At 30.6% G+C, this 25882-nt stretch overlaps 2 protein-coding genes and 1 non-coding gene across 3 annotated transcripts; 2 read left to right on the forward strand and 1 right to left on the reverse strand.

Moving 5' to 3' along the window:
- Nucleotides 1-831: 831 nt before the first annotated feature.
- On the reverse strand, nucleotides 832-3841 carry LOC145940828 (uncharacterized). The gene is made up of 4 exons (XM_083046430.1): nucleotides 3490-3841; nucleotides 2885-3155; nucleotides 1714-2004; nucleotides 832-1267 (listed from the first exon to the last, which is right to left on the reverse strand). The coding sequence occupies exons 1-4, from the start codon at nucleotides 3641-3643 to the stop codon at nucleotides 1204-1206; spliced, it is 780 nt and encodes a 259-aa protein (XP_082902556.1). The 5' UTR covers nucleotides 3644-3841; the 3' UTR covers nucleotides 832-1203.
- Trnaa-ugc (transfer RNA alanine (anticodon UGC)) lies at nucleotides 2437-2509 on the forward strand. Its single transcript has one exon. It is a non-coding gene; the product is annotated as a tRNA-Ala (tRNA).
- Nucleotides 3842-8605: 4764 nt separating the features above from the next.
- LOC145941084 (uncharacterized) lies at nucleotides 8606-15661 on the forward strand. Its single transcript, XM_083046895.1, has 8 exons — nucleotides 8606-8731; nucleotides 12333-12531; nucleotides 13062-13298; nucleotides 13368-13415; nucleotides 14295-14333; nucleotides 14440-14675; nucleotides 14777-14933; nucleotides 15447-15661. Exons 2-8 carry the CDS (start codon nucleotides 12333-12335, stop codon nucleotides 15659-15661), a joined length of 1131 nt encoding a protein of 376 aa, XP_082903021.1. The 5' UTR covers nucleotides 8606-8731.
- Nucleotides 15662-25882: the final 10221 nt, after the last annotated feature.

The following is a 25882-nucleotide window of genomic DNA, read 5'->3' on the forward strand; positions in this document are numbered from 1 at the left end:
CCGTGGAATTTAATGAATTCTATATTCATAACGCGCGCAGTTTCTAACAGTTCTTTACATGGATATATACAATTGTCACGTGAAATAAACTGTAGCCAGTCCACATCATTATTTAGACTGGCTACATTAACTGGCAAGAAGCACGTTTTTGTACCTAAATTAGGATATTTATGTTTAAATCTATAGGCTACGTAGCCAGCGAGATATTTTAAACCTTCATCTTCTATGGTGTCAATGACATCCAACTCATCTAACGATGTTAAAAGTTGTTCTTGTTCAACAGACATGTTAAACGAACTTAAATCGCATAGAGGAGGATCATCATTTTCATCATCGACATAATTTGCAAACAATTCTTCAGCAAAATGTGATGGCTCTTCTTGAACAATATATGGAGCCAACATATTGCTTAAGACTTGCTCGTCAAATGTATCTTGTTTCGTGTCTCCATTTAGTACCGAAGAACTTTCAGTACGTAGTACCAAAGATTCTTTGGTACTTAGTGGAGACATGAAATAAGACACATCTGATTCACTTATTGTTACATTAGAAGTTCTACAAAAAAGATTAGACGAGTGTCTTCCTAAAATATATCTTTTAAGCCTATACTTAAAATCTAATGCCGTGGGGTGATCGTATGCACATCCAGTAGCCCGAATAAAGGAAAAAAAATGTTCAAGTAAGTCCTGATTCAGACGCCTCGTGATAACGTATTTCATGACAAAATTTTCATCGGAATACTTTTCTTTTAAATATATGAACAATTGTTCTAATGAATTATTACTAACAATAATTCCTTTTTGGAATAATAGTAATTTTTTATGCTTTCCGATTTTTATTTTGTGCATGAGATCCGTCATTTCGTACAAAATCGTATTTTGTTTTTGTAAATCAATGCCATACGCATTTTTACCTTCGTGTTTACCATACATATTCGAAGAATTAAAAACATCAAACCAATTATTGCATAATTTTATAAAATTAGATGTTTCTTTCCAATTTGTATTTTCTAAATAATGTTTCTGCCCACACCATTCAATCGCACAAGCTGTCTTATTTGACAATAATTGGGCAGCAGGAAGGACTTTTTGTCGCTCGGATCCTTTGACATCTAAGTGATATTGCGATATCGTAAATGCGACTTTTAAATCTTTAACATTTATCGCTAAAACTTTTTCGATACATTTCTTATCTATTAGACGATCATCTATGTTGAATCCTTGATCGAGGAAGTGATTCCTTAGCAGTTTCAACAAATGCGGTGCATCTGCAAACACATAAACTCTTAAATCAGCGTTACAAGGATGCTGGAAAAAAGAGTTTTTAGGTGCAATCCCGATTTCTAATTCAGCCCACAAAGCCATATTACCCGGACCCATGTCGCTTACTACAGCAACAACTGTATATTCTATGTTATAAAGACATGCTATAATATTAAAGACAGTCTCTTTGGTCATCGCTGTATCATAACAATAATAGACGGGTTGTTTCCAATTAGAAAATAAACTTCTAACCATAACACACTGACAAGTTTTGTGTGGCCCTACCACTTGTTGTGTCTCTTTTTCTATAGCTATTTTATTATTTAAATAAATTTCGTCAAATGTTAGGACCACTAATTTTTCAAACTTTTGCATGCCCCTACCCTTGAATTCCATGCAATGTAATATAGGAGTTAACACACCCACATTTATTTTTATTTGACTTGCCCACCTTCGGATCGTTGACAGACCAGGGAGCGGTATTTTTATAACGTTTCGCAAATACCGATAAGCCTTCGGGCTAATGCTTCTTAGTGATATCGCACTTGCAATATCTTCGGAAGACCAGACGACACGTTTCTTCTGTGGATTGAGCAGCATTTTAATCTGCCCTGGCGTAAATACTTGCTTCAGTATTCTGTACATATTTTCATGAACTTTTTCTTTCATCTGATTTTCTACCCTTTTCTCGGACTGCATAAGCGCCTCCTTCGTTTTCGCCAACTCCAGTTGTAGATTTTTTCTGAAAGTATATCATGAAATAAATATAAATCACTATATGATATATCGATTGCGTTAAAATATACAAAAATATATAAAGTATAATAAGTATAAAAATTAAAGGCTCTCGGTATATAAATACAAATATAATAAATAACTAGGCAAATAAGATTTAATTTATATTTAGATGATTAATTTTTATATACTTTATATATTTATATATTTTGTATACAAATATAAATAATTAAACAAATAAAGCCAACGCGCGGATGAATTTTACGTATGCTAAGAAATTAAATTTAATTTTTGTGCACAAAGCACATTACTTTTTAGTATTTCACCAAGTATTAACATTAATTAATTGATCTTAATTTTGACATTTATTTAATAAAAACCTCCCTGCACCCCCCCTGAGGATATAGACGAGAAAAAATATCGAGGTATCGAGATATGAGACTAAGTAGCTCAGTTGGAAGAGCATTCGTTCTGCAAACGAAAGGTCTCGGGTTCGATTCCCGACTTAGACTCTCGCCTCGATATTTTTCTCGCCTATATCTTTAGGAGGGTACAGAGGAATTTTTATTAAATAAATCTCAAAATTAAGACCAATTAATTTATTTTAATACTTGGTGAAATACCAAGTAATGTGCTTTGTGCACAAAACTTAAATTTAATTTCTTATCATAGGCAAAATCCATCCGCGCGTTGACTCTTGTTTGCCTAGTTATTTATTATATTTGTATATAAAATATATAAATACATAAAGTATATAAAAATTAATCATCTAAATATAAATAAAATATCATAAAATTTAAATATATATTTGATTTCTTTTTTATAAATTTTGACTTGATTTATTTTTAATAAAAAATAATGAAATAAAGAATACAATTTGAACTTACACTATCGTAGGATAATCTACAGTAGCTGTTGTTATTATTGCATCTCCTGCAATGCTATCCAATGCTGCGGGTTGGGATTTAGCAGTCATCTTAGGTGCATCTTCGACACATGCATCAAATTCTTGAACCACATGCGATTCCTCAAATAAATGCAATGTGGGGATTGCATCCAATCTTAGCTTTCGTCCTCTTAAAGGAGAATATTGCAAAGTAATCTGCTGTGCAGGCTTGTCGTAGCACAATGTATCAAAGTGTTTAGAACATATCCTCCCTAAACAAAATAAACTGTATGTTACATTCACATCAATTTATTGACATTTTGACTTCTAATATAAATTTAGATTCGACTTCAAAACATGAACTATGACTCTATGTTCTCGATAAGGTTTAAGAATCGGATTAAATAATACGAAATTTGTTTGTGAAATTCGCCAAAAAAAATAATTTCTCGGTTGGAGTTCGCCTTGGGCTAATAAAGTTAACTATCGCGTATACGTTTAACACCTTTTATTTTATACTGCAGATTAAATTATTATAAGAGATTGTAACTGATTGTGACTTATTAATTTTTTCTAATACGTTAATATGAAATAACTGACTCTTACCATAAGTCGTATTTACTTCATTTTTGCACACTTCACGCCACTTTGCAGCAATTGCGTCATCTTTGGGAAACCTAAAATATTTCACTGGCTTTCCTTCTATTGTTATTCCTTTTCGGTAAGAATTGTTGCAACCTTTCACTGCACAAGCACTCATTGTCACAGCGCACAGCACACACAATGTAAAAAGCAACAACAACGTCAACAACCACGCGTTTGTATGCCTGCAACAGCCATATTTTATCGGGCCGAAGTGATCCGAACGTAGCCGAGGCTGTACGAATGTGACGTAGGCAGGCTGCTGCGCAAGAATGTCCTAAATTCGTCCATCGGAAGAGCATACCCTTGTATTTATATCATGAGCAACATGATCTATCATCAAAGAGTTCCGAAATTTTGTTGGAGATGATTCGCGAGCTTGCTTATCTTTCCGAACCGTTTGTGATTTGCCGAGTATGAAAGCAAGACATAATAGGCGAGTGAGATGAGTTATTATCAAATAGTTCCGAAATCTCTTCATATATAATAATTCGCAATTGAGTATGTGTTTTAACATTTAATAATATTAAAATTAAAATTAAAGGAAAAATAATCTTTCAATACAAAAATATATATATTATTAATTCATTATAAAACGTATACGCGTGGTAGTATTTCTCGTATAAAAATAACTATCAAACAAATGAAATTAAAATAATAAAAAAAATTAAAAATTAATTAAATGACTTAGAGATTGAATAATAATAATAAAACATTTTATTAAAAAACAGATTCAATAAATAAGTACATGTTATATATATATATATATAAGTCAGGTTAATTATTTATTTATTTATTTATTTATAACATCATGAAAAATTCTGTCCTTTCCGAATTACGCGAACGCTACACGTAAAAGGGCTCGTGCCTGCCGCCGCACGAATCCACGAGACGCTCATCGTTGGTGAGACAAAGCCAGAGCGATGGATTGTTGGTCCTTGTCTGACTCATCGGTTTGGTTCTCAACTCGGTTCTTATCCGAGTAGTTCGGATATGAACCATATCACGGATTCGAACCATTTTTACGTTTTTTACCAAACGTAACGACGTAGTTCACCTCCACTTTCTCAGGGGGCGCATCAATACACGCGTCTGTGGGGTTATTTTGGATGTTTACGAAGGATCCCACTATTATCAACTCGGTGACGTGTAAGGCGCAAATAATGAACCACTGTTCTATCGAGTTAATTAATTTATTAATTGCACAAAGACTTGGGCTCCCGGCTATTAGGTTACGTACATGGCGACTCTAAGAAGAGAGAGAAGAAGAATAATGCGCGGAAGAATACCGACAAGGAGGATACACATGAAAAACTATAAGAACGCCTATTGGCCATAACTAAAACTTGTCCAGAGTGTGGCGCTAACTTGTGGAGGTGCATCTCCACATGTCCACCGAACCGCGGTGGCCGCTCTCAGGTTTCTCTCTGGTTCGACTAAGCATCGCCCTATGTAAACTCTAGGTGCGATTTCCTCGGCTCTTACGATTCCTATGCTATTTAGATTTGTAGCGGCCCGTACTATCGTTTCGCTGCGCGGTTGTAACCGGATCTTATCGTACGGTTGTAGGTTTAACACGGCGTCTCCTATGATGAGTTCCCGTCTCTTAAAATCGCAGTTAACTCCCTTTTTCCGCAAAAAATCTATCCCGAGAATTCCTTCATATTCCATGGGAAAATCGTCTTTGACGACGTAAATTGTATGTTTTATTTTTTTCTTGTCTAAGTTGATTGTTGCATGTATTTTTCCTACTGTCTGCGCTTTATGTCCCGTTATGCCAATGAGTGTAATTTTTTCTCTATATATTAATGTATCGTCTTTTAAATGTTTAATCTTTATTAACGATATTATGGCCTCTGAATCGAACAGCATTTTAACTGTGCCATTCTGGGCTTCGCGCATCGGCAGTGTAATTAGATCTAACCCCGCGCTCTCTTGTTGTGTTCGTCGTACGTGCGATACTCTATATTCGATCGCGCGCGCCGGAGTTTCCTCTCCCGAGTCTTCCTCGTTGCTACTGTGCTTGGTGTCGGATGTATCTTTTCGCGGCCTACTTTTCTTTCGGTCGTCCTTCTCCGACTCTATCTGAGCTATCTTCGCGTTTGTTTTCTTTGCTTTTTCTGCGGTACTTCTTTTCGGTCGCCCGTTTAAAGACCAGCATTCTTCACGGTTGTGTCCGCGTTTTTTACAATGGTCGCAGAATTTTTCAATGGCGGTTACGCGGGAAGATTTTTCGGATTTCGGTAGGGCGTATTTGCTGCTATAACAATCGCGCCCATAACGACCTGATTTGCGAACCAGGATATGGTCTCAGTAAATATTTTTTTAACAGAAATGCCTCATCGCCAACTATGACATAAGGCATAACGTTCTGTGTATTAGGAAGCGCATTATCTTTCGGTACATTCAATTAATTTTTTTCAAGCGCTTTGCTTAATTTAGAATTGGCAAATAGGCCTCCATCGCTATTCCTACCATATCCGCCTACATCTACCGCAATAAATCTATAATGTGCATCGACTAATACTAAGAAGACAATGGAAAACGTTTTCTTATAATTAAAAAATTGAGATCCACTGTTTGCGGGAGCTTGAATGACCAGATGTTTTCCATCGAGAGCGCCTATACAATTTGGAAAATTCCAAATATCCCAAAACTCTTCGGCAATTTTTTCCCATTTATCCACTGTAGGCTTTGGCATTGTTAGTGACATTAAATTTTTTATTATCGCTTCACACACTTTAATGACAATCGATTGCACCGTTGAATGTCCGAGTCGATAACTGGTAGCTATTGTTCTAAACGAATCACCAGTAGCTAAGAACCTACGAAATATAAGTTTTATGATTCTAACCTTTCATAAAAATGTATTTTTTTAAACTTTCTTTTTTTCCTCAGTTACATGCTTATTTTTATATTTTTTTAATTTTTATATAAATTTCGTCTTTTTCCAGCGGCTGTTCGTAAAAAAACATGGACGAGTCTTCGAGATTCTTTCAGAAGAGCTCTAAAGAAAAAGCGTGAAATAAAAAGTGGACAGGCCGCCTCAAAAATAAAGAAATGGAGATTTGAAGACGAAATGTCGTTTCCATTGCCATTCATGCAAGAGAGAGAAACATACAGTAATTTATAGATGTTACTGATGATGAACCGAATGAAAACGAATATAATGAAAGAAACAATGAGAGAGGAGATGATCGAAACGATGAGAAAGGAGATGATCGAAATGATGATAAAGAAGATAATCGAAATGATAAGAATGATAACAAGAATTATGATGTGGATAAGGAATCAAAAAAAAAAATAAAGTCACAAAAAGAAATCAAAAGAAAAATCACTAATATGGCTAGAAATAAGGGAAAATATCAAGCATAACCAGAAACGGCATCAGCAGTGATGATGAAATATTTGCTTGAAAAAAAAAACTGTTAAAGCGCAAACTCAACCGACTCAACAATGCAATGAAATAGATACATTCTTTTCAAGTATTGCAGCAACTGTAAATAAATGTTCTCCTTACTATCAAAACATAGCCAAGTCGCAAATATTCTCCATCATCACTGACCTGGAAATGAAACAATTAATGCAACAACAACCATTTTTTGCACCTAATACACCCACACAACATCATTCTACACAACATTCCACACAACATCATTCTACGCAACATTCTACACAACATTCTACACAAATGCAATTCTATCACCCTGGGTACAATGCATCACCATCACTATCATCATCATCGTCATCGTCAGTATCAACAATACCAGCATCTCCTTCACCTTCAAGAATCGCAACTCCAATTCCATCGCCATTATATTATGAAATGTAAATTCAATAAAAAATCTTTACCTTAAACAAACTGCAAGTCTTTCTATCGGTGAAATTGCCTCACGAAACGACGTATTTTGTTTATGCAATATTGGTTCAATTAATTTTAATAAGTCAAAAAACTTGCATTGCGGCATTCTAAAATACTGATAAAAATTGTCTTCATATTTTAGTAAATCTTTAAACAAAGTCCAATGTTCTCCTTCAAGTTTTCTTTGTTTTAATATAGGATGTACCCATTTTCGATTTTTTTTCTTTACTTTTTTTACTTCGAATTCGTCTTCATCTAAAAGTAAGGCTATAAGAGCCAATTCATCGTTGCTGGAGAAATCATCCATTTTGACTGCTGTAAAACTGACGGACGACGGACGATTGCCGAAGCAATCTGAACATATGTAAAATTTGTCGCGCCGGTGCCGATACGTGCCGTTGCCGAAACCTAAAGGTTGATTCACACTATACGGCACGGACCGTCACGTTTCGGCAACGGCACGTATCGACACCGACACGACAAAACATTAAAACATGCGTTTTAAATGAGATTGTCCACACTAACCGACATCGACCTGCACGTTCCGTTAACGGAACGTGCAGGTCGATGTCGGTTAGTGTGGACAGTCTCATTTAAAACGCATGTTTTAATGTTTTGTCGTGTCGGTGTCGATACGTGCCGTTGCCGGAACGTGACGGTCCGTGCCGTATAGTCTGAATCAACCTTTAACTTGTATGATCATATTAATCAAGAGATACGGTCGTATATCGCGCCAAGTTCACGCGAACGTATTATTCGGTGTAGCAATGCCAAATTTTTTTGCATTACATTTTTTTTTAGATTGAATTGAATTTGATTTATTCTGATTAATTTGATTGAATTTAAAGTCTCTTTTAAATTAATTTGTTTAGTTTGTTTTGTTTAGTTATACAATTTTATTATTTTAAGCTATTTGACAATAAGCACAAAAGCTATTAATTCTACACTTTTTGTAAATATTAAAAAATAATTATATATACTGCGAATATAGTATTTTGTAGCGAGCTATGCACTTTAACGCTAATAAATATTATTCTTTTAATTTTGGCATCGTAAACCAATTACGATGTATATTCTCTACTAATGGTGGATGAGTTGGTTGCACTGCGTGAGTTGAGCCACTGGGAGACAGTTTTCATTTGTTTTCACTGCTCTCCTTGGCTCGGATCATTATTGTCTCATCTCACGTTCATCTTTCATGCAGCACGCCACACTTTGAAAAACCTAATATACAAAACGGCTTGTACGACGTTTTAATTTGTCTAAAGTGATTGTGCGTTGTGTGAAAACAACTATTTCGTGGAACAGTAGCAGGCAGTATATAGTTTTATTAAAATTAAAGCGGTAAGTCCCGTATATATGTCTTATATTATTTCATTTACTGCTTCATTTACGGTGTAAATTAAGCATTGTTACAATATAATATTTTTTCTTCATGTTTATTTCTTACAATTAATCTAATAACATGCTAGTCGAATAATTTATTTAATTAATTAATTTAAATAATATACAGAAAAATTATTATGCAAATTTGTTAATATAAAATGCATAATTCTATTGCTTTTAAAAAGTTGTACAAACTTCTCAATTTTTATACAAATATAATATTATTTTCAATTCTGTTTAGGTCCAATTTTTAAGTTATTTTATTTCTTAAATTCCAATTTAGTATCCCACACAGCATGCACATTCAAAAGACGTTCCGAAGATATCCCGAAGATATCTTTAGGCGATAAAATCACCTAAAGATATCTTCGGGTTTTCTTCGTCTTTTGAATATGCATGCTGTGTGGGTAAATTTGTTAACATAAAATGTATAGTTCTATGATATACATTTACACTACATATAAGTAATGAATAAAATCTACATATATTGCTTATTTATAGTTTATAAATAATATAAGTTCAAACATATTCAAACAATTTACTATATATGAAGTTTTAATTTCCCTTCTAATATTGTTCGTTTCAGCTATCCTACAAAGGTTCTGTATACAAGCATAAATTATTTTATATTTTAGAGGATATTACATTCAACTTCATTACATCATTCGGATCTATAAACCTTTACTGCACTTTTATCTATTAATTTCTTTGTGTCTCTCTTAATATAATTCAAAATGCCTAATAAAAAAAGTCAAAGAGAAAAATTATGTCGGAAAGTTAATGAAAAACTTCGTTTGTCATTAGCAACGATTAGTGAAACAAATCAATTAGCAAATCATGAAATAATCTCAGATCAACATTATAATCAGAATTGTGAAAAAATATATAAGAGTAGTGTTGAAAATGAAATTGTTTTTGATAACAATGATAATAATGATTTTCTAAATAACGATAACATTTTAATAAATAGTCAAAGCAATAATTTGAATAATTATTCTTTTCTTCATGATTTACAGCAACGTAATGATACTAATATTTCACTTCCATTATTTGCAAAGCCTAAGGAATCTCTCTCCACAAAATTAGGAAAATGGTCTATTGACAGAAATATTAGTTTAACTGCATTTAAACAGTTATTAGATATACTACGTGAAGAACCATCATTGACTAATATCTCACCAGCTGATCCACGTACAATTTTGAAAACACCCCGCAAATCTAATTCTTTAAATAATTCATTTCATTATTTTGGTATACGCAAGTCACTAAATTCTTTATGTTTGAAGCATAATATAATTGTTGATCAAAATACAGAATTTTTTCTCGCAATTAATATTGACGGGCTGCCTTTAACAAAAAGCACGTCAAGTTCCTTTTGGCCAATTTTGGGTACAGTTAAATCAATTAAAAATCTGAAAAATCAAGTATTTATAATAGCTTTATATTATGGAAGTGAAAAACCTAAAGCCAATGAATTTTTAAAGGAATTTGTAGAAGAATGTATAGAATTATCAAATGGAATAATGATACAATCTGTTTTATGTAAATTCAAAATTTCAATGTTAATTTGTGATACCCCAGCCAAATCTCATATTTTATCTATTAAAGGTCATTCAGGTTATTTTTCATGTACGAAGTGTGATCAGGAAGGGGACATGGTTAATAATGTTTTATGCTTTGTTGAAACTGAAAATTATAAAAAAAGAACAGTTAATTCATTTAGAAATACCCTTCAAATCGAACACCATACAGGAGAAACACTTTGGCTTCAAATTCCCAATTTTAATATGATTGACAATGTACCTTTAGATTATATGCATAATCTTCTATTAGGTGCAACAAAAAGGTTGTTATGTTGTAAGCGTTATGGATGGATATTTGGCAAGCCTCCCCATAAATTACGTGCTTCGAGTATCAATAAAATTAACGACAATCTTCAGGTCTTAAAAAAATATATTCCTTGTGAATTTGCAAGAAAAAGTCGGCCAATAAATGAATGTAAAAGGTTTAAGGCAACCGAATTTAGACTTTTTCTATTATATACAGGTTCAGTAGTTTTGAAGAAAGTAATACCATTGAAAGAGTATAATAATTTTCTTACGCTAAGTTTAGCCAGCTCAATATTGATAAGTAGTCAGTACACAAAATTTGAGAATTATATTTCATATGCCGAAGACCTAATAAAATATTTTATTAAGAATTCAATTAAAATTTATGGACCCGCTTTTATTTCACACAACATACATAGTCTATTGCATTTAAGTGATTGTGTGCGCCTATTTGGTTCACTTGATGAATTCAGTGCTTTTCCATTCGAAAACTATATGCAAAAGTTAAAAAAGTATATCCGTAGACATTCGCAGCAGCTACAAGTTGTGTGTAGAGTTAGTGAGGATAATAATTTTTTGCAACCAATACAATTTACAAATAATTCCATAACTTTATTGCAGGAACATTTTAATGGTCCATTAATAAATAATTGCACTTCTCGGCAGTACAGGAAACTTAAAACGATTAATTATTGCTTAAATATTTTAAAAGTAGCTGATCGATTTGTTGAATTGGATGATTCAACTATCGTTGAAATACTAAATTTTGCTTCATATCAAAATGAAATATTTTTAATAGGAATCAAGTATATTCCACACAAAGATTTTTATTCAAAACCATGTTTTTCTTCATTATTTGATATTAAAGTTATTATAAAATACAATACTATATTTCAAATGTGGAGAATTGACAAGATCAAAAGAAAATTACTAATTTTACCATATAATGATCAATATATTGCATTTCCTCTACTGCATTTATTGTCTTAAATAGTTTCATGATGATAATAATTGATCACATTCTTTAATAATTAGCTAGAAATAAAATATTTGATAATTTTTAATTTAAATATTTAGAGACTTTATACTAGCTAGAAAAGAAAAATAACATATAAGCTAACGAAAAATTACTTTTGTAAGTTATTTTTCTTATTTAATTAGTGTAAGGTCTCTAAATATAATTAATTCAAATATATGATAATAATAATTAATCAGTTTCGTATTGAATTTCTTGTTCATTTAAATTTATTAATCTGTTTATTACGTGTATTTATTTGTTTTAAAAAAATATTATTTTTCTCTAGTCTTCGATAATTATATTTTAGAAAAAGATCCTCTTGTTAAATTGTGTGAATTTTATAACTAATTTTTTTCCACCTAAATATATTCGCTGAGATATACCATATAGATAAAAGTGCAGTTTGGATTGGGGTCTGAAATTGATTACTGATAGATTATCAAGTCACTGAATCTAAATATCCCTAGCCCACGAAAATTTTAAAATAAAAAATTATCAGTATTTTGAGGATAAAAGTAACGAAAAAGTTTCAAAAAATGGTCAATTATAATATTTATTTTATTCTTTAAGTGATCTTGATTTATTTGCTAAATCATAGTTTTTCTCAATTGGCATATTTCGATTTGTTTATTTTATTGTCTATTGGAGAAGTTTTTAATGATTGAATTTAAGTTTTAGGAATTTCTAAGCGTTTATTAATATGTGTGTATAGATGACTTGGCTTGTCGTTCGATTCAAAGAGGATGATACTGTTGAGGCAGTACCGAAAAAATGGTTTCTGATAAAAGAATCTGCATGCTATTGGCCACCACAAAGTTACGATACTGCAGCTATTAAAGCAGCAATAAAAAATCAGCATAGTCCTGACTCGAGATGGATGAAATACGGAGCAATTATTTTAGGCACATACGGTAAATATAAATATTGTTTATATTATATTAAATTTATATTATGTAAAATTATATTATGTAAAATTTTTATAAAAAATAAATCATTAATTTAATAAAGAATCACACACACACACACACACACACACACACACACACACACACACACACACACACACACACACACACACACACACACACACACACACACACACACACACACACACACACACACACACACCCAAACTATATTATTAATACAACATTAAAGAGGACATGAATACGTCACGGCGTAGGATGTTGATGTACATAAACATGCCACGCCATGACGTACTCATGGAATATCCTCTTAAAATTTATAATTATCAAAAATTTATTATAACAAGTTCTGCAATGCAGAATAGTTCTGTGCATATTTAGCAGCTTCATGCAATTAACATCGTTATTTCGTAATACCATACACTTGTTTAACAATTATTCTATAATGTACAACAAATGGTGCTACTTATTAGTTATATTGTTCGTTATTGGATACATAAGTAATGTTTGTTTAGGTGATTTAAAAATTGCTAAAAAAAGGCAATCAAAGCTCAAAGTACAAACGATCTTTCATCACATACGGATTTTAACGAAAAAAAATAATAAAATACATAAGCGGAGACAAGGCACGAATAAACACAAGGATTACTCAGATACTGATAAGTCCTATGAGTCTAATTGTGATACGTCTGATGAAGATAATAACACGTACCCATCATTTCCACTTTCTGGCAACAGACATGTTGAACACGGTAAAATAATTACTTTTCTAATAAGAATTCGTTTTATTTGCAAAAAGTAATTTTCTTTATATTTAACAGATAGTAATCGCTCTCCAACGGAAAGTCAAGATCAAAATATTACTAATAGTAAGTATTTTTGAAACTTGAATCTTCATATAAAATATTTGCATTATTAATTAGATCAATATACTGAAGAAAACAAATTCCAAAGCCGCGTACTGGTTTGTCGCGTATCCTCATAACATCACAATTAAGATGGGACCCGTTATAACCTTGTAAATCAAAAATTGAATACAATGATAAACAAACGGGCTTCTCCGTTCAATGTCACTATTTCGCTAAAATATAATAGAAATGATATGGTAATGAATAGGCAAGTTTAGATGTGCACGCATTGCATAAGCCCGTTGCAAGTTCATCCCTTTGGTTTCATATCAATCTGTGAACAACGTATCATTCATATGTATTATTAATCGAAAATATAGATTATGCTGCAAAGCAACGGGAAATAATTTTATTGCGTATACCTTTATCGCACCATTACTTATAATTCAAAATTATACAATACACGGATGTGCAGCAAGTCTGAACACGGCTTAGCGATTTACATTTAAATATCTACTTTTGTGTTAGGTAACATATTCAATTATAATATATATGTACATTTAAAAAATTAATTATTTTAAAACATAACATTGATGTTTTTTCAATTCTAATAGTATATTAATTTATTCCACTCTAAAGCCGGTAGCACATGGGTACATTTAATGCAGAGCGGAAAAAGTCATCAACACATGTATTCCTATGGTAGATAGCTACGGCAGGCCTACCGCAGTCCGCCGTAGTATACTATCATAGGAATAAGGTGTTGAAACTTTTTCTGCTCCGCATTGAATCCACTCGTGTATTACCGGCCTTAATATAACAAGTTTGTTGTTATACAACAACAATTACATTAAATAACCATCATTAATTAAATGGATAATATTTTCTTGTTATTTTAAGATAACTTCAAGCCAACTACCGACAGCGTTCACAATGCTGGTAAATAATTATTTTCATTCCTTATATGTTTTTGTATTTTCTAAATATTCCTTTTTGTATAATATTCTAATAATATCTAATACAACTCAACTTTCAGAATTTTCAGAATTCAGAAGACAATTTCTTAAAGAAATTCATCTGATTAATCTAAAATTAAATGACCTTATAAGTAATGTTAATATACTTGTAAAAAAAGCCCGATATACTGATGAGCCAGAACTAAATGATGACACTAATACGGCTGTTAAGACTCTACTACAATCATTTCCAGTCATTACAGAGCAGCAACTAATGTCGATGGAAGAATGGCTATCTAGTTCAGCTGATAACATACATGCACTGGTGTGTACTTAATTATCTCTTATTATTTAGATTTTATTTTACATGACAAAAATTATTTTCTAATAAATAACTTCTATTATTTTGTAAATTTTATATTTTAGAGTCATCAACTGCGTTTAATTGGAGGCACAGATCTTCCCCATGTAATCAAGGGCATTATGTCGAGAGTAATTTCAAACGAAGTTGGGATGCTATATTCCTGGGAGGGGGCTCGGCAAAAAAAAGCTTTTAAATCGTTAAAGTTCGTCCAAGTTATCATTGATAAAATATATTATTTTATATACTCTACATCAAAACAATTATAAGCACATATATGTACACACGCTTGAGTCAAGCCTCGCAACGTAATCGTGTTGCATAATCAAATAATGCTTAAATAAAAAAATTTGAATTTGAATTTAATTTTGTTACATAACTTTGTCGCTTTCATTCCTTCATTCACTTTCTTTTTTTATTTAATAGTTTATAATAGTTTATAAATTTTATTTATAATTTCCTATAGGTTTGTGGCACACAATCTATAGGAAAGTCTGACGTTGTATCCAATACTGCGTAATTGCATTAATGCGTAACATCATTTCACGTGCGACGCAGAAATACTGACAATCAGTAGGTCACTCCGAGTCTCAAGCTGTAACCCTGTAATACGTGTATTATACGATGATGTTACGCATTAAAGTTCGCAGATCTGTTTACACCGGTTACGTTCCACAGTTATGTTGTAAGGCTCGCCTCATATGCGTACGTAGCTTTATATTCACTGTATGATTTTAGGTGTTGTTCGACTGAACTCTAAGACAAAATCTGCAACAGAATCGAATATCATAGAAGTAATAAAAAATTGGCTAGTTAGAAGTAAAGAACGCAGTAACAAGTTTCAACCGAAAAAGAAAACACAAAACACTGTGTGTCAAACAGATTCCGTTTGTGAAACAGGCTCTGCTTGTGAAACAGTCTCCGTTTCTGAAAAAGAACTTCATGATTAAGATACAACTTGGCGTTATTATTATTTGTTTTACATTTATTAAAAATTAAAAGTACAGCAAGGCTTTAATGTTTTAATACAAATAATTTGTTTTAAATACAAATAATTTGATTGTTCTGCTACTACTATTTGCATTTATCATTTTTGTTTTATTTAATTTAGTGTACATTTATCAGTATTTATTTTTGTTTTTATTTCAGTTAAGAGTTATTTTTATTTTAAAACTTCAAAACATGTCGTTTAAATATATCATTTTGCTAAAATACTTATTTTATTTTCGTAATTATTTGATTTATTTAGTTAATTTTTATTAAGTTGCCTTATAATGTTGGTACAGAAAATTTATGCACTAAAAAAATTTAATATTACATAAAAAATATTAATATTATATAACAATACACATACGTATATATATATATATATATATATATATATATATGTTTATTTAGATGTTTTAAAATATATATATTCTGAATTATAAAGTTTAAAAATATGCATTGTATTATATTTTTTCAAACTTTCCAATATGTCCTTTCTAATTGCTTTATCCCTTCCTTACATATTTCATTATTTTAATCGATTAATTCGACAAGACATCAGGTATTATCTTAGGTTTTGATCATTTTGTATTTAGTATTTTATCATAAAGACAAATTTTCGAACTAATAATTAATTATCTACATTTAATTGTGTACAGAATATATTATATACGTATGTATTACAAATAAGTTCATTCGACATTGGATATCCGTACTATATACATAATATGACGTACAAAATATGTTTTTCGAATATTATAAAAAATATATGCTAAAAAATTATATTGATATACGAAAATGTATGTATATATACAGTGGAATATACATATCCACTGTACATACATTTTCGTATATCAATATAATTTTTTAGCATATATTTTTTATAATATTCGAAAACATATTTTGTACGTCATATTATGTATATAGTACGGATATCCAATGTCGAATGAAGTTATTTGTAATACACACATATATATATCCTGTACAATTAAAGGTAGATAATTAAAGTATTAATTTGAAAATTTGTCACGTCTTTATAATAAAATACTAAATACAAAGTGATCAAAACCTATATATACATATATGGAAATATATTGAATCTTCCCGGGACCTCAAATAGTATATACATATAATATACGAAAATGTATGTACATTGAATGTACATATGGATATACATTGGGTATACGTAGTACATGCATGTAATGTACAATATACGTTCTTTGGATATACATACGATATGCTAAAAGTGCGACTATATGGATATACGAAAATTTATGTTTCGTGTATGTACAGTGGATGTACAAATGGATGTATAATGGAACTACCTGAGACCTACGGCGCATTGCTTTTGAACATATATACGACCTGCAATGGACATCTTTCAGATGTGTTACGATATACACAGAATATCCAGAATCCGTTTCCGTATATTCTATGTACATTCAGGGGATCTTCTGTGCTGACTGGGGAGGAACCAGAACAATTACAAGAATTGCATCAACAAGCAATGCCGGCGGAAAGCGAAAATGAGTCACAAAAAAGTCCTACGAAAAAAGCCACAGAAACCATCGTTGAAACTCCCAAACGAGTTTCAAGGTCACCGAGACCACGTAAATTACCAGAGCGTTTTAAGGACTATGAAGTCCAGTTCAAATAAAAAAAAAATACATATATACATACATATACATGCGTTATTTATATTTTGTTACATTTGTACTTTCGGTTTCTTTGACGAGCACTCTCAATTACATTTCTTTTCTTTTTTCTCTATAAATGTATTTCTTTTGTTTAGTAGGGAGAGTGTTATGACGTCACATTATTTTATAATTACCGCGTACAGTGACGCGCCTGGATATCGAGAGTGAGTGCGTGCGCAAGAAAAAGAGAGAACAATGAAGCAGGATCTCCGTTAGTTCGCACTTGTATGAAGCATTCAAAAATACAATAATATAACCATAAGTGGATAAAAGTAATAAAATCAAGGTCTTCTTAATTGATATCCGTCTCAGCGATCCCAAGAACACAACATGCTTTATAAAGTTATGCAGACATATTGTCGACATAACAACCATATCTACATATTTAGGATGCATATTAAGGCTATAGCACACAAATTCCATAGCCGTAGCATTAAGAAGTACCATAAAGATTTAGCCAATAAGGAGCGTAACATAACATGTCAGCCAATAGCAATGGATCCATAAGCTGAAATTCTAACCATAAGAATAAGAGTGAAATTTGACCATATGACGTCATTATGAGTTTATTCATCACTTAAAAGTTATCTAAACAGAAATGATTAAAACATGATTTAAAGATGACAAAAAGAATAATAATATTTTAAGCCCGCTAATATAAGAAAATCGCATTATATAACTTTCAAACAATTTATATTGCTTAAATATTGTTAGAATATATGCGAACAATAGAATAAACAATAGTAATTGTAATATATAAAAAAATGATCTTATTATGATTGATTCTTGAGATTTTATCCGAATGTCCAACATAGAGTTCGCTGGAATCGCACGATTTTATAACCTCCATCTATCACACAGCTTCAGGCGGGAAGTATTCTGTTTGGCTACGTAAAGTTGGTTACAACTAGGGAATTACGTCATTTGTTTGCCACTTTGAGATCTGGCCAATCCATTAAATATAATTCGCGGTTATTCAACGTAAACGTGTTCGCGTGTGCAACACAACAAGCTAGAGTGCAACGCAACAGTGCAACATAACAATAAATTTTTTCCAAACGTAGAAACCGAAAACCATTATGTCTGGAAATAATAATAAAAAGGTAAGAACTAATTTTATCGCAAAATAATCCCTATTTTAATTTCTTAATGTAACCTAATCTAACCCTAACCTATTACTCGCTTGATTTTCCTCTTTAATTTTTTATTCAATCTAATTTAATTATGCGCTATACCACCTTTAATTTTTCTATATTTTTAAATCATAGGCTACGTCATTTAAACGAAAAATAGCATCAAAATATAGAGTTAGTGCTACGAAACGAATCGCATTAGCCAAGCTTCAAGCAAGAGCTGCAAGATCAATTGATTCTGACAGAAGTGATGATAATGATACAGACTTTGATCCTGAGGATTTTTTTGAAAGGGAAGATTTTCAAGAAAATAATACCTTCCGTTCAGATCCTAGTTCAGATGGCAATTTTAATTCTCCTGACAATTCCATCAATAACAATATAAATGACAATATAAATAACAATATAAATGATAATAGAGACGATAATGACAGTATTGAGAGAGAAAGAGAGAGAGGATGAGACACAAGATAATAATGAACAAATAAGAGATATATTGAACTTTAATGATGAAAGGCAACGGAACGATTATTTATTAAACATGTTAAGGGAATGGGCTTTGCGTGGAGTATCAAAGAAAAAAGTAGATGCATTGTTGACTTTGTTAATGCCAATTTTTCAATTTTTGCCTAAGAGTCATAAAACTCTGTTACGTACTTCAAGATAAGTTAATAATGTCTTCGATGAAAATGATGGACTATTTTGGTACAAAGGAATAAAACTGAATATTAGACAATTACTTTCTGATGAATATATTCGTAAATATGGTGAAATATTAGCGATAGATGTCAATATAGATGGCATTCCTTTAAGCAAAAGCTCAGAAATGAATTTTTGGCCTATTCTTGGCAAATTTCGAGATTTCAAACATCCTTTTTTGATTGCTGTTTTTTTGGGCTCTAAAAAACCTACTGACGTTAATATTTACCTGGAACAGTTTGTCGCTGAAGTAGCAGATTTACAAGAAAATGGGTTTCAATGGAGTAATGATAATATATATCAATTTAAAATTAATAATTATGTCCTAGATGCTGAAGCTCGTTCATTTATAAAACAATGTATCGCGCATAATGGCTATTATGCATGTGAAAAGTGCGTTGTACAAGGGACATATTATAAGCATAGAATGTGTTTCTTTGAGCAAGATTGTCCCAGACGTACAGATGAATCTTTCTATAATAGAGATAATCCTTATCATCATGTCGGTAATTCAATATTAGAGGATATCGGAACTGGTATGGTCTCTCAATTCGGTCTAGATGCATTACATCTTGTGTATCTAGGAGTTGTTAAAAGAATGCTTCATTTTCTCATAAGTATTCGTTCTCGATGTACATTGCCAGATGCGATTGTGTTTGAAATCAATAATGCGTTAAATAATATTGCCGGCTGTTTTCCATTAGAATTTACTCAGAAACCAAGAAGTTCGTAATAAAAGAGAAAAGTGGAAAGGCACTGAATTTAGAAGATTCATATTGTATGATTGTATTTATGTTTTGAAAAATCGCGTGTGCCCAATAATATTTACCAGTGCTTTCTCCTTCTTCACTGTGCAATTTACATCTTGTGTACACACGATTTTTTTCAAAGAATGAATAACATTGCTAATTATTTGTTAAGAAAATTTGTGAAGCAGTTAGCTCGATCATTTGGGCGTGAATTTCGTCTACAATGTTCACTCCCTCATTCATTTGGCTGAAGAATGTCATAACAGAGGTACATTAGATTCCTTTAGTGCATTTCCTTATGAAAATTTTTTGGGTGTTATAAAAAGTCACTTACGCTCTACTCATCGGCCATTACAACAATTAGCTAACAAAGATATGGAAACTCAAGGTGCATTGATAAATAACCCAAACCCTCATAAAAATTCCAATTTTGTAACTTTAAAAAAACCATTTGATGGTTATAATTTGCCGATTCAAGGTCAACAATATGCCATTGTTATAACAAAAGATTTCACACTGAGTACAAATAAAGCAAATCGGTATTTTAAAACTATAAATAATGAAGTTGTACGTTTATACAGTGTGATTGATTCTCCTAGAGGTATTATTATTGCGGGAAAAAGATTTAAACGCTATGAAAACTATTATGAATTTCCTATGGAGTCTTCAGAATTGGGTATTTTTAAAGTGTCGAAATTTCAAAATACATTTTATTATTGTAAAATTGAAGATGTTAAAGAGAAATGTATTATTATGCCTGACAGTAATGACACTTTCCTTTGCATTCCACTCATTCCGTTTTTTCATTAAAGTACGTTTATCTTTTTATACAATCCCTATAATATTTAATTACTTTACTCCTTGTATCAATATATAACATTTTGATTATTTGTGTTGCAGTATGTTGTTGTGAAATTTCCTATTTCGGATAATGTATAGGAAGAAAGTGTAGCCATTGTTCCATCATCATGGATAAACTATAAACTCAACTCTTGTAAATGGCCACCGAAGAAATATCCCTCTGATAAAATCAGCAGATGGGTTATGAGTTTAACAGAACCAAAGGATGATTTTCAAGAAATGCCAATAGAAATCATGCATAAATATGGTAAATTCTGTTTTATGCAGAGTAATAACAAACTAATAAGTGCATTCGTAGTGTTTAATAAAATAAAATAATTTTTAAAGATTAAAAGAAATTACATATGCTATTATATTGTTATATTTATTTCCTTATTCAACGGAATAAGTTTATATAAAAAGAACTTAATATTTTTCATATCCATGTATTTTTTATCAATATTTGTACATTTTTCAATTCAAAAAGCATTATTGTTTCAAAAGAAAAGTATTATAAATACATTAAAAATGTTTTTCCAAATATATTCATAAATAGTTCATTTCAAATTTTTCATACATATGTGATTAATTAATTTTATTACCATTAAAGTAAGATTTGTTAGTTAATATGTTTTCATCAAGTTAATTGTTTGTTCAGATACTTATGCAAAAGCACGTAAGGCTAGTATTAAAGCTGAAGAAGACAGTGCCATTGATACAGCTGCTGGAGAAACTGATACAGAGAAATCTAGAACAAGACGCATGCCTGCAAGATATGTAAATAAGTCTGACAGCTCTGAAGTTGATAATCCCTCTCCAAAGAAATCAAAATATTCCTCTAATGATAGCACAGTGACGAAGAAAATTGTACAACAAATAACATTAAGACAAAAGTGAGAATGCTCCTAGAAAATAAAAAAAATCGATCTCCTTCTCTTTTATGTCAATCAAAGAAGCCCAGAATAATAAAGCATACAGTTATTTCTCCGTCCTCCTGTTATACTGAACGGAGGATATTATGTCGTGCATCACAGTCTTCCGTATTGCAAAATAATACTTGCATAGAAGTTAAGAAAAACTCAGCAGTAAAATGTCTTTTCAATGATGGTAAGTTAAATTTTACACAAGTCGTATTTATATTAGAATTTTATCTTAATGGCAAGGTTTTATTTCTTAATATATATATATATATATATATATATATATATATATATTATGATCCTGAAGTGAAAATAAATCAACAGAGTGTTCAAAGCAAAGCTTGCTTTTAAATTCTTTTTGCAAGAGCAAATTTTTTTTTATTTTTTTTTATTTTTTTTTTATTTTAAAAAACTGTTTTGGCTTTCGTGTATTGCATTTTTTGTTTATATTAAAAAATTTCATTGTCACTTATTTCTTTTACAGCGACTATGGAAATGCCTGTTTCTGAGTTCTCCCCTAATCGCAATAAATCACCATCCTCTAAAATGACCTCACCTCTCATTAAAGGTAAAGGTGAAAATAGTACTTTATGATTATTCATTAGTACTGTTTTATAAAGAAATTAAATTTTTCTCTCTGAAACTCAATGTCAAGGTACTTTATCTGAAGTTTTGGACAAAGTTTCTCCAGTTAAAACTTTAACTACAAAAACTGCAACTTCCCAATTCTGTTCAAACTGTATGTATCTATATGTTATATTGTTTACTTTATTTTGTAGCTTACATGCATGATATAATCAATGTTTAAAGAGCATATTCATTGCTCAGCTTACAATTTTATGAAATATTTGCTTTTAATTGATTATTTGTTATAGCATATAACAATCCATCATGTTTTAATGCTTCACCTCTACGAAAGAAATTACTAATACAACATGGAACGTCGTCCTCGTTTTCCGAAAAAATAATGTCTTTTAGTGAAGCCTCTACAAAAAAAGATACTTCTATATCTTGTAAATCTGTGACTTCTCAACCATGTCATAAGTGTAAGGTTATAATGTTATTTTTGGGCTGTAACAAATTTTTTGCCTTATATTAAGTCCATTTCCATAATTAATTATACTGATATTTTTTTACTTAACTACACGTTTCAGCTTCTTTGCCGTCATTGATGAAAAATGTACAAATGAAATTGGGTACGTTGTTGATTGTTTCTTGTATAAAGTTTATGATTTTATTGCCCATCAACACATAATTTATGCATATGAATGAATAATCTTTAACCTCATTATTTCTTTATTAATGTTTATTCAACTTCGAAATTATTATTTATTATATATTACTTTATTTCAGAGCCTCATATTGCTGCTGTCCTTCAAATTTTAGTGGATAGGCAAGAGGAATTGAATGGTAAAATGGAACATGTAATTTTGATGCTTCATAGGATTCATCGCAAGTTAGCCCCAGAAGAAGGAAAAATTATTAAACCGAAAGGACTCCCTACACTCCCTTTAAATGATGAAGATGCCTTCTCAGAGTTCCAAAAGTTTCTTATATCTGATGATAATTTTTGACCTGTAGTAAGTAGAAGTTTCATTATTCATAGTATATATAGTGACACAGTTTGCAAGTTAAATTTAATAGCTACATTTTATTTCATTTGTGTAGATTATTTTTATTAAAATTGAAACTATATTTTATATATTTTTTTGTAGTTATTATTATTATTTTATTGCATCTTATATATTTACAAATAAGTTTAAAAATTTGTCGCTATCTCAATGAAGAAATTTCTTGTTCTTGGATATTCAGTTACTTAATAAATGACATTAAATGCATATGAAAGAGTATAATATAATTGTGGAAATATTAAATTTCTTTGCATTTCTTTTTTTACTACAATAAAAAAAAGTTTGATTTATCAATAATCTGTTAATTTAATAATCGAATATATGTAGTTTGTGTTCTAAAATTAAATTTATTTTTTTGAAAGTAGATTATTTTTGTACATTGATGAAAGTCGATGAACAGACCGATGAATATGCAGCTGTGGGACGTATTCTTCCTAAACTTATTACAAATTCTTTATTTTTTTTAATATTTTTTATTTTTAAGTAACACACTGATCTCTATTTTATACATATAGGTGCTGTTTTAAAGATGTTCCCTGATAGCAATTTGGCACAGGCGGAAAGGAAAATGTTGCGTTGGTTTCACACAAGTAACCAGCGAAAAATCTAGTTACGGATTTTTGTAGTAGCCGAAATTGGAATCTAATATTTATGTTACAATAACTATAATATTGTTCTTATGTGTCAGGATTTTCATTTTGAGTTTTTTGTTTATTTTAGAGATTTAAAAGTTTTATTTTCTGTTATGCAGTCTTTTTTTTAATTTGTATTACATTTCAGTTAAAAAACAATATCAGAGAATTTATTTTTATGTTAATATGATATACTTCTATTATTATAATATTGTCTTTCTGCGTCAGGATTTTCATTTTGAGTTTTTTGTTTATTTTAAAGAGATTTAAAAGTTTTATTTTCCGTTAAGCAGTCTTTTTTAAAATTTGTATTGTTTTTTAATTAGAAAATAATAATAATAGGCGTTTATTTTTACAATTAACATGATGTGTTCTCTTAAAGTGCTAACATTTTGTGCAATGTTTATTTATGATTTATAATAATATATAATTATGTAATTTGTAATGCAAATAAAGCTACAGTTTCGTGTACCATTCAATTTTACATAATATTCTTCTTTTTAAAGGTCATATTAAAGTCAATATGAAATCAAAAATAAGTCATCAAAACGTTGCTAAAAATGTATTAAATGAGATCATTATAATTTTTTCAAAATGACATTTTAGTGACGTCATAATGACGTCATTATGAGTTTTATGATCAGAAGTCACTTTTAGATAGACGAAAATAAACAAATTTTGAAAGTTTAAAGATATAGTTTTTCTATATACAATTATGTTTGTGGTACAAAAAACACATGTGATTTAACCTGATTGCTTGATTTGATTTATGTAGTTTATATGGTTTATATTTAAATAAGTTGCTAAAGCTTATTGAAATAAACTGAGTTTCTATATAAAGTGTACAATATTTATGTTGTTATAAAATTAAATTAATATTACATAATTATATATTATAATATATATAACATAATTATATATTTTAGGTGTTATTAATCAAAATTTTCTGTAATAAATAAATGAAAGATATTTTTTTAACGCCAATGATATATAATGAATATAAAGATTCATATATTTTTAATATATATTAGAAAAATATTGATAAAAAAAAATAATGAAAAAATTAGGCTAATATTTTGTTTATTTTGTAGCAATGGATGATATATGGGAAGATCCTGATTTTCTCCTGCAATTTATACAGTGGAGTGCATTGGTCATTATATGGAAAAAAAGACAACGTAGGCGGAGAAGGTGGTGGGTGAGACCTATAAACAAAAATCGGTCTTATCAAGGCGACTTTGAAGCATTATTTCAAGAGTTAAAAGACGATACTGTAATGTTTTTTCGATATACAAGGATGACAGTAGATACTTTTTATACATTACTGGAAATGATAGCTCCAAAACTCCAGAAACAGAATTGGAGAGCTCTTTCTCCTGAATTACGTTTATCTTTGACTCTCAGATATTTGGCGACTGGGGATCAAGTATTATCTGTAGCATTAGCATACCGTATCGGAGAATCTACAGCATATAATATCATCAAAGAAACAACTAAAGTTATCGTGGAAGTTTTGTTTCATCAATTTGTACCACCTCCTGTAGAAGCAGATTACAGGAGATTTAGTGCAGGATTTCTTGATGAATGGAACTTTCCAAATTGTGTAGGTGCAATTGATGGCAAACATTGCATAATTCAGGCGCCCGCACGATCTGGTACTTTATTTTTTAATTATAAAAAAACGTTTAGTGTGGTATTGATGGCTGCGTGCGATCATAATTATAAATTTACCCTAATTGATGTCGGAGCATACGGAAGTCAAAATGATGCTGGTGTATTTGCTGAATCTGAGTTTGGGAAATTATTGAAAAAAGAAAGATTAAATTTGCCAAAAGAAAGAGTAAAACTACCAGGAGATGATGAATCAACAAATTTTTTTTTTA

The sequence above is a fragment of the Prenolepis imparis genome, unplaced genomic scaffold (genome assembly GCF_030444845.1).
Source record: "Prenolepis imparis isolate NDT839.2.m4 unplaced genomic scaffold, iyPreImpa1.0 SCAF_9, whole genome shotgun sequence".
Taxonomy (NCBI): Eukaryota; Metazoa; Arthropoda; class Insecta; order Hymenoptera; family Formicidae; genus Prenolepis; species Prenolepis imparis.

Bases quoted from the DNA above. Each gene is read 5' to 3' on its own strand.
- LOC145940828 (XM_083046430.1), bottom strand. From the start codon at position 3,643: ATGAGTGCTTGTGCAGTGAAAGGTTGCAACAATTCTTACCGAAAAGGA. The intron at 3,156-3,489 runs GTAAGAGTCAGT...TATTTTGTTTAG, and splicing joins TGAAGTAAATACGACTTATG to GGAGGATATGTTCTAAACAC. The intron at 1,268-1,713 runs GTGGGCAAGTCA...ATGTGTTTGCAG, and splicing joins GGTCTGTCAACGATCCGAAG to ATGCACCGCATTTGTTGAAA.
- LOC145941084 (XM_083046895.1), top strand. From the start codon at position 12,333: ATGACTTGGCTTGTCGTTCGATTCAAAGAGGATGATACTGTTGAGGCA. The intron at 14,334-14,439 runs GTAAATAATTAT...CAGAATTTTCAG, and splicing joins CGACAGCGTTCACAATGCTG to AATTCAGAAGACAATTTCTT. The intron at 14,934-15,446 runs TTGATAAAATAT...ACTGTATGATTT, and splicing joins AAAGTTCGTCCAAGTTATCA to TAGGTGTTGTTCGACTGAAC.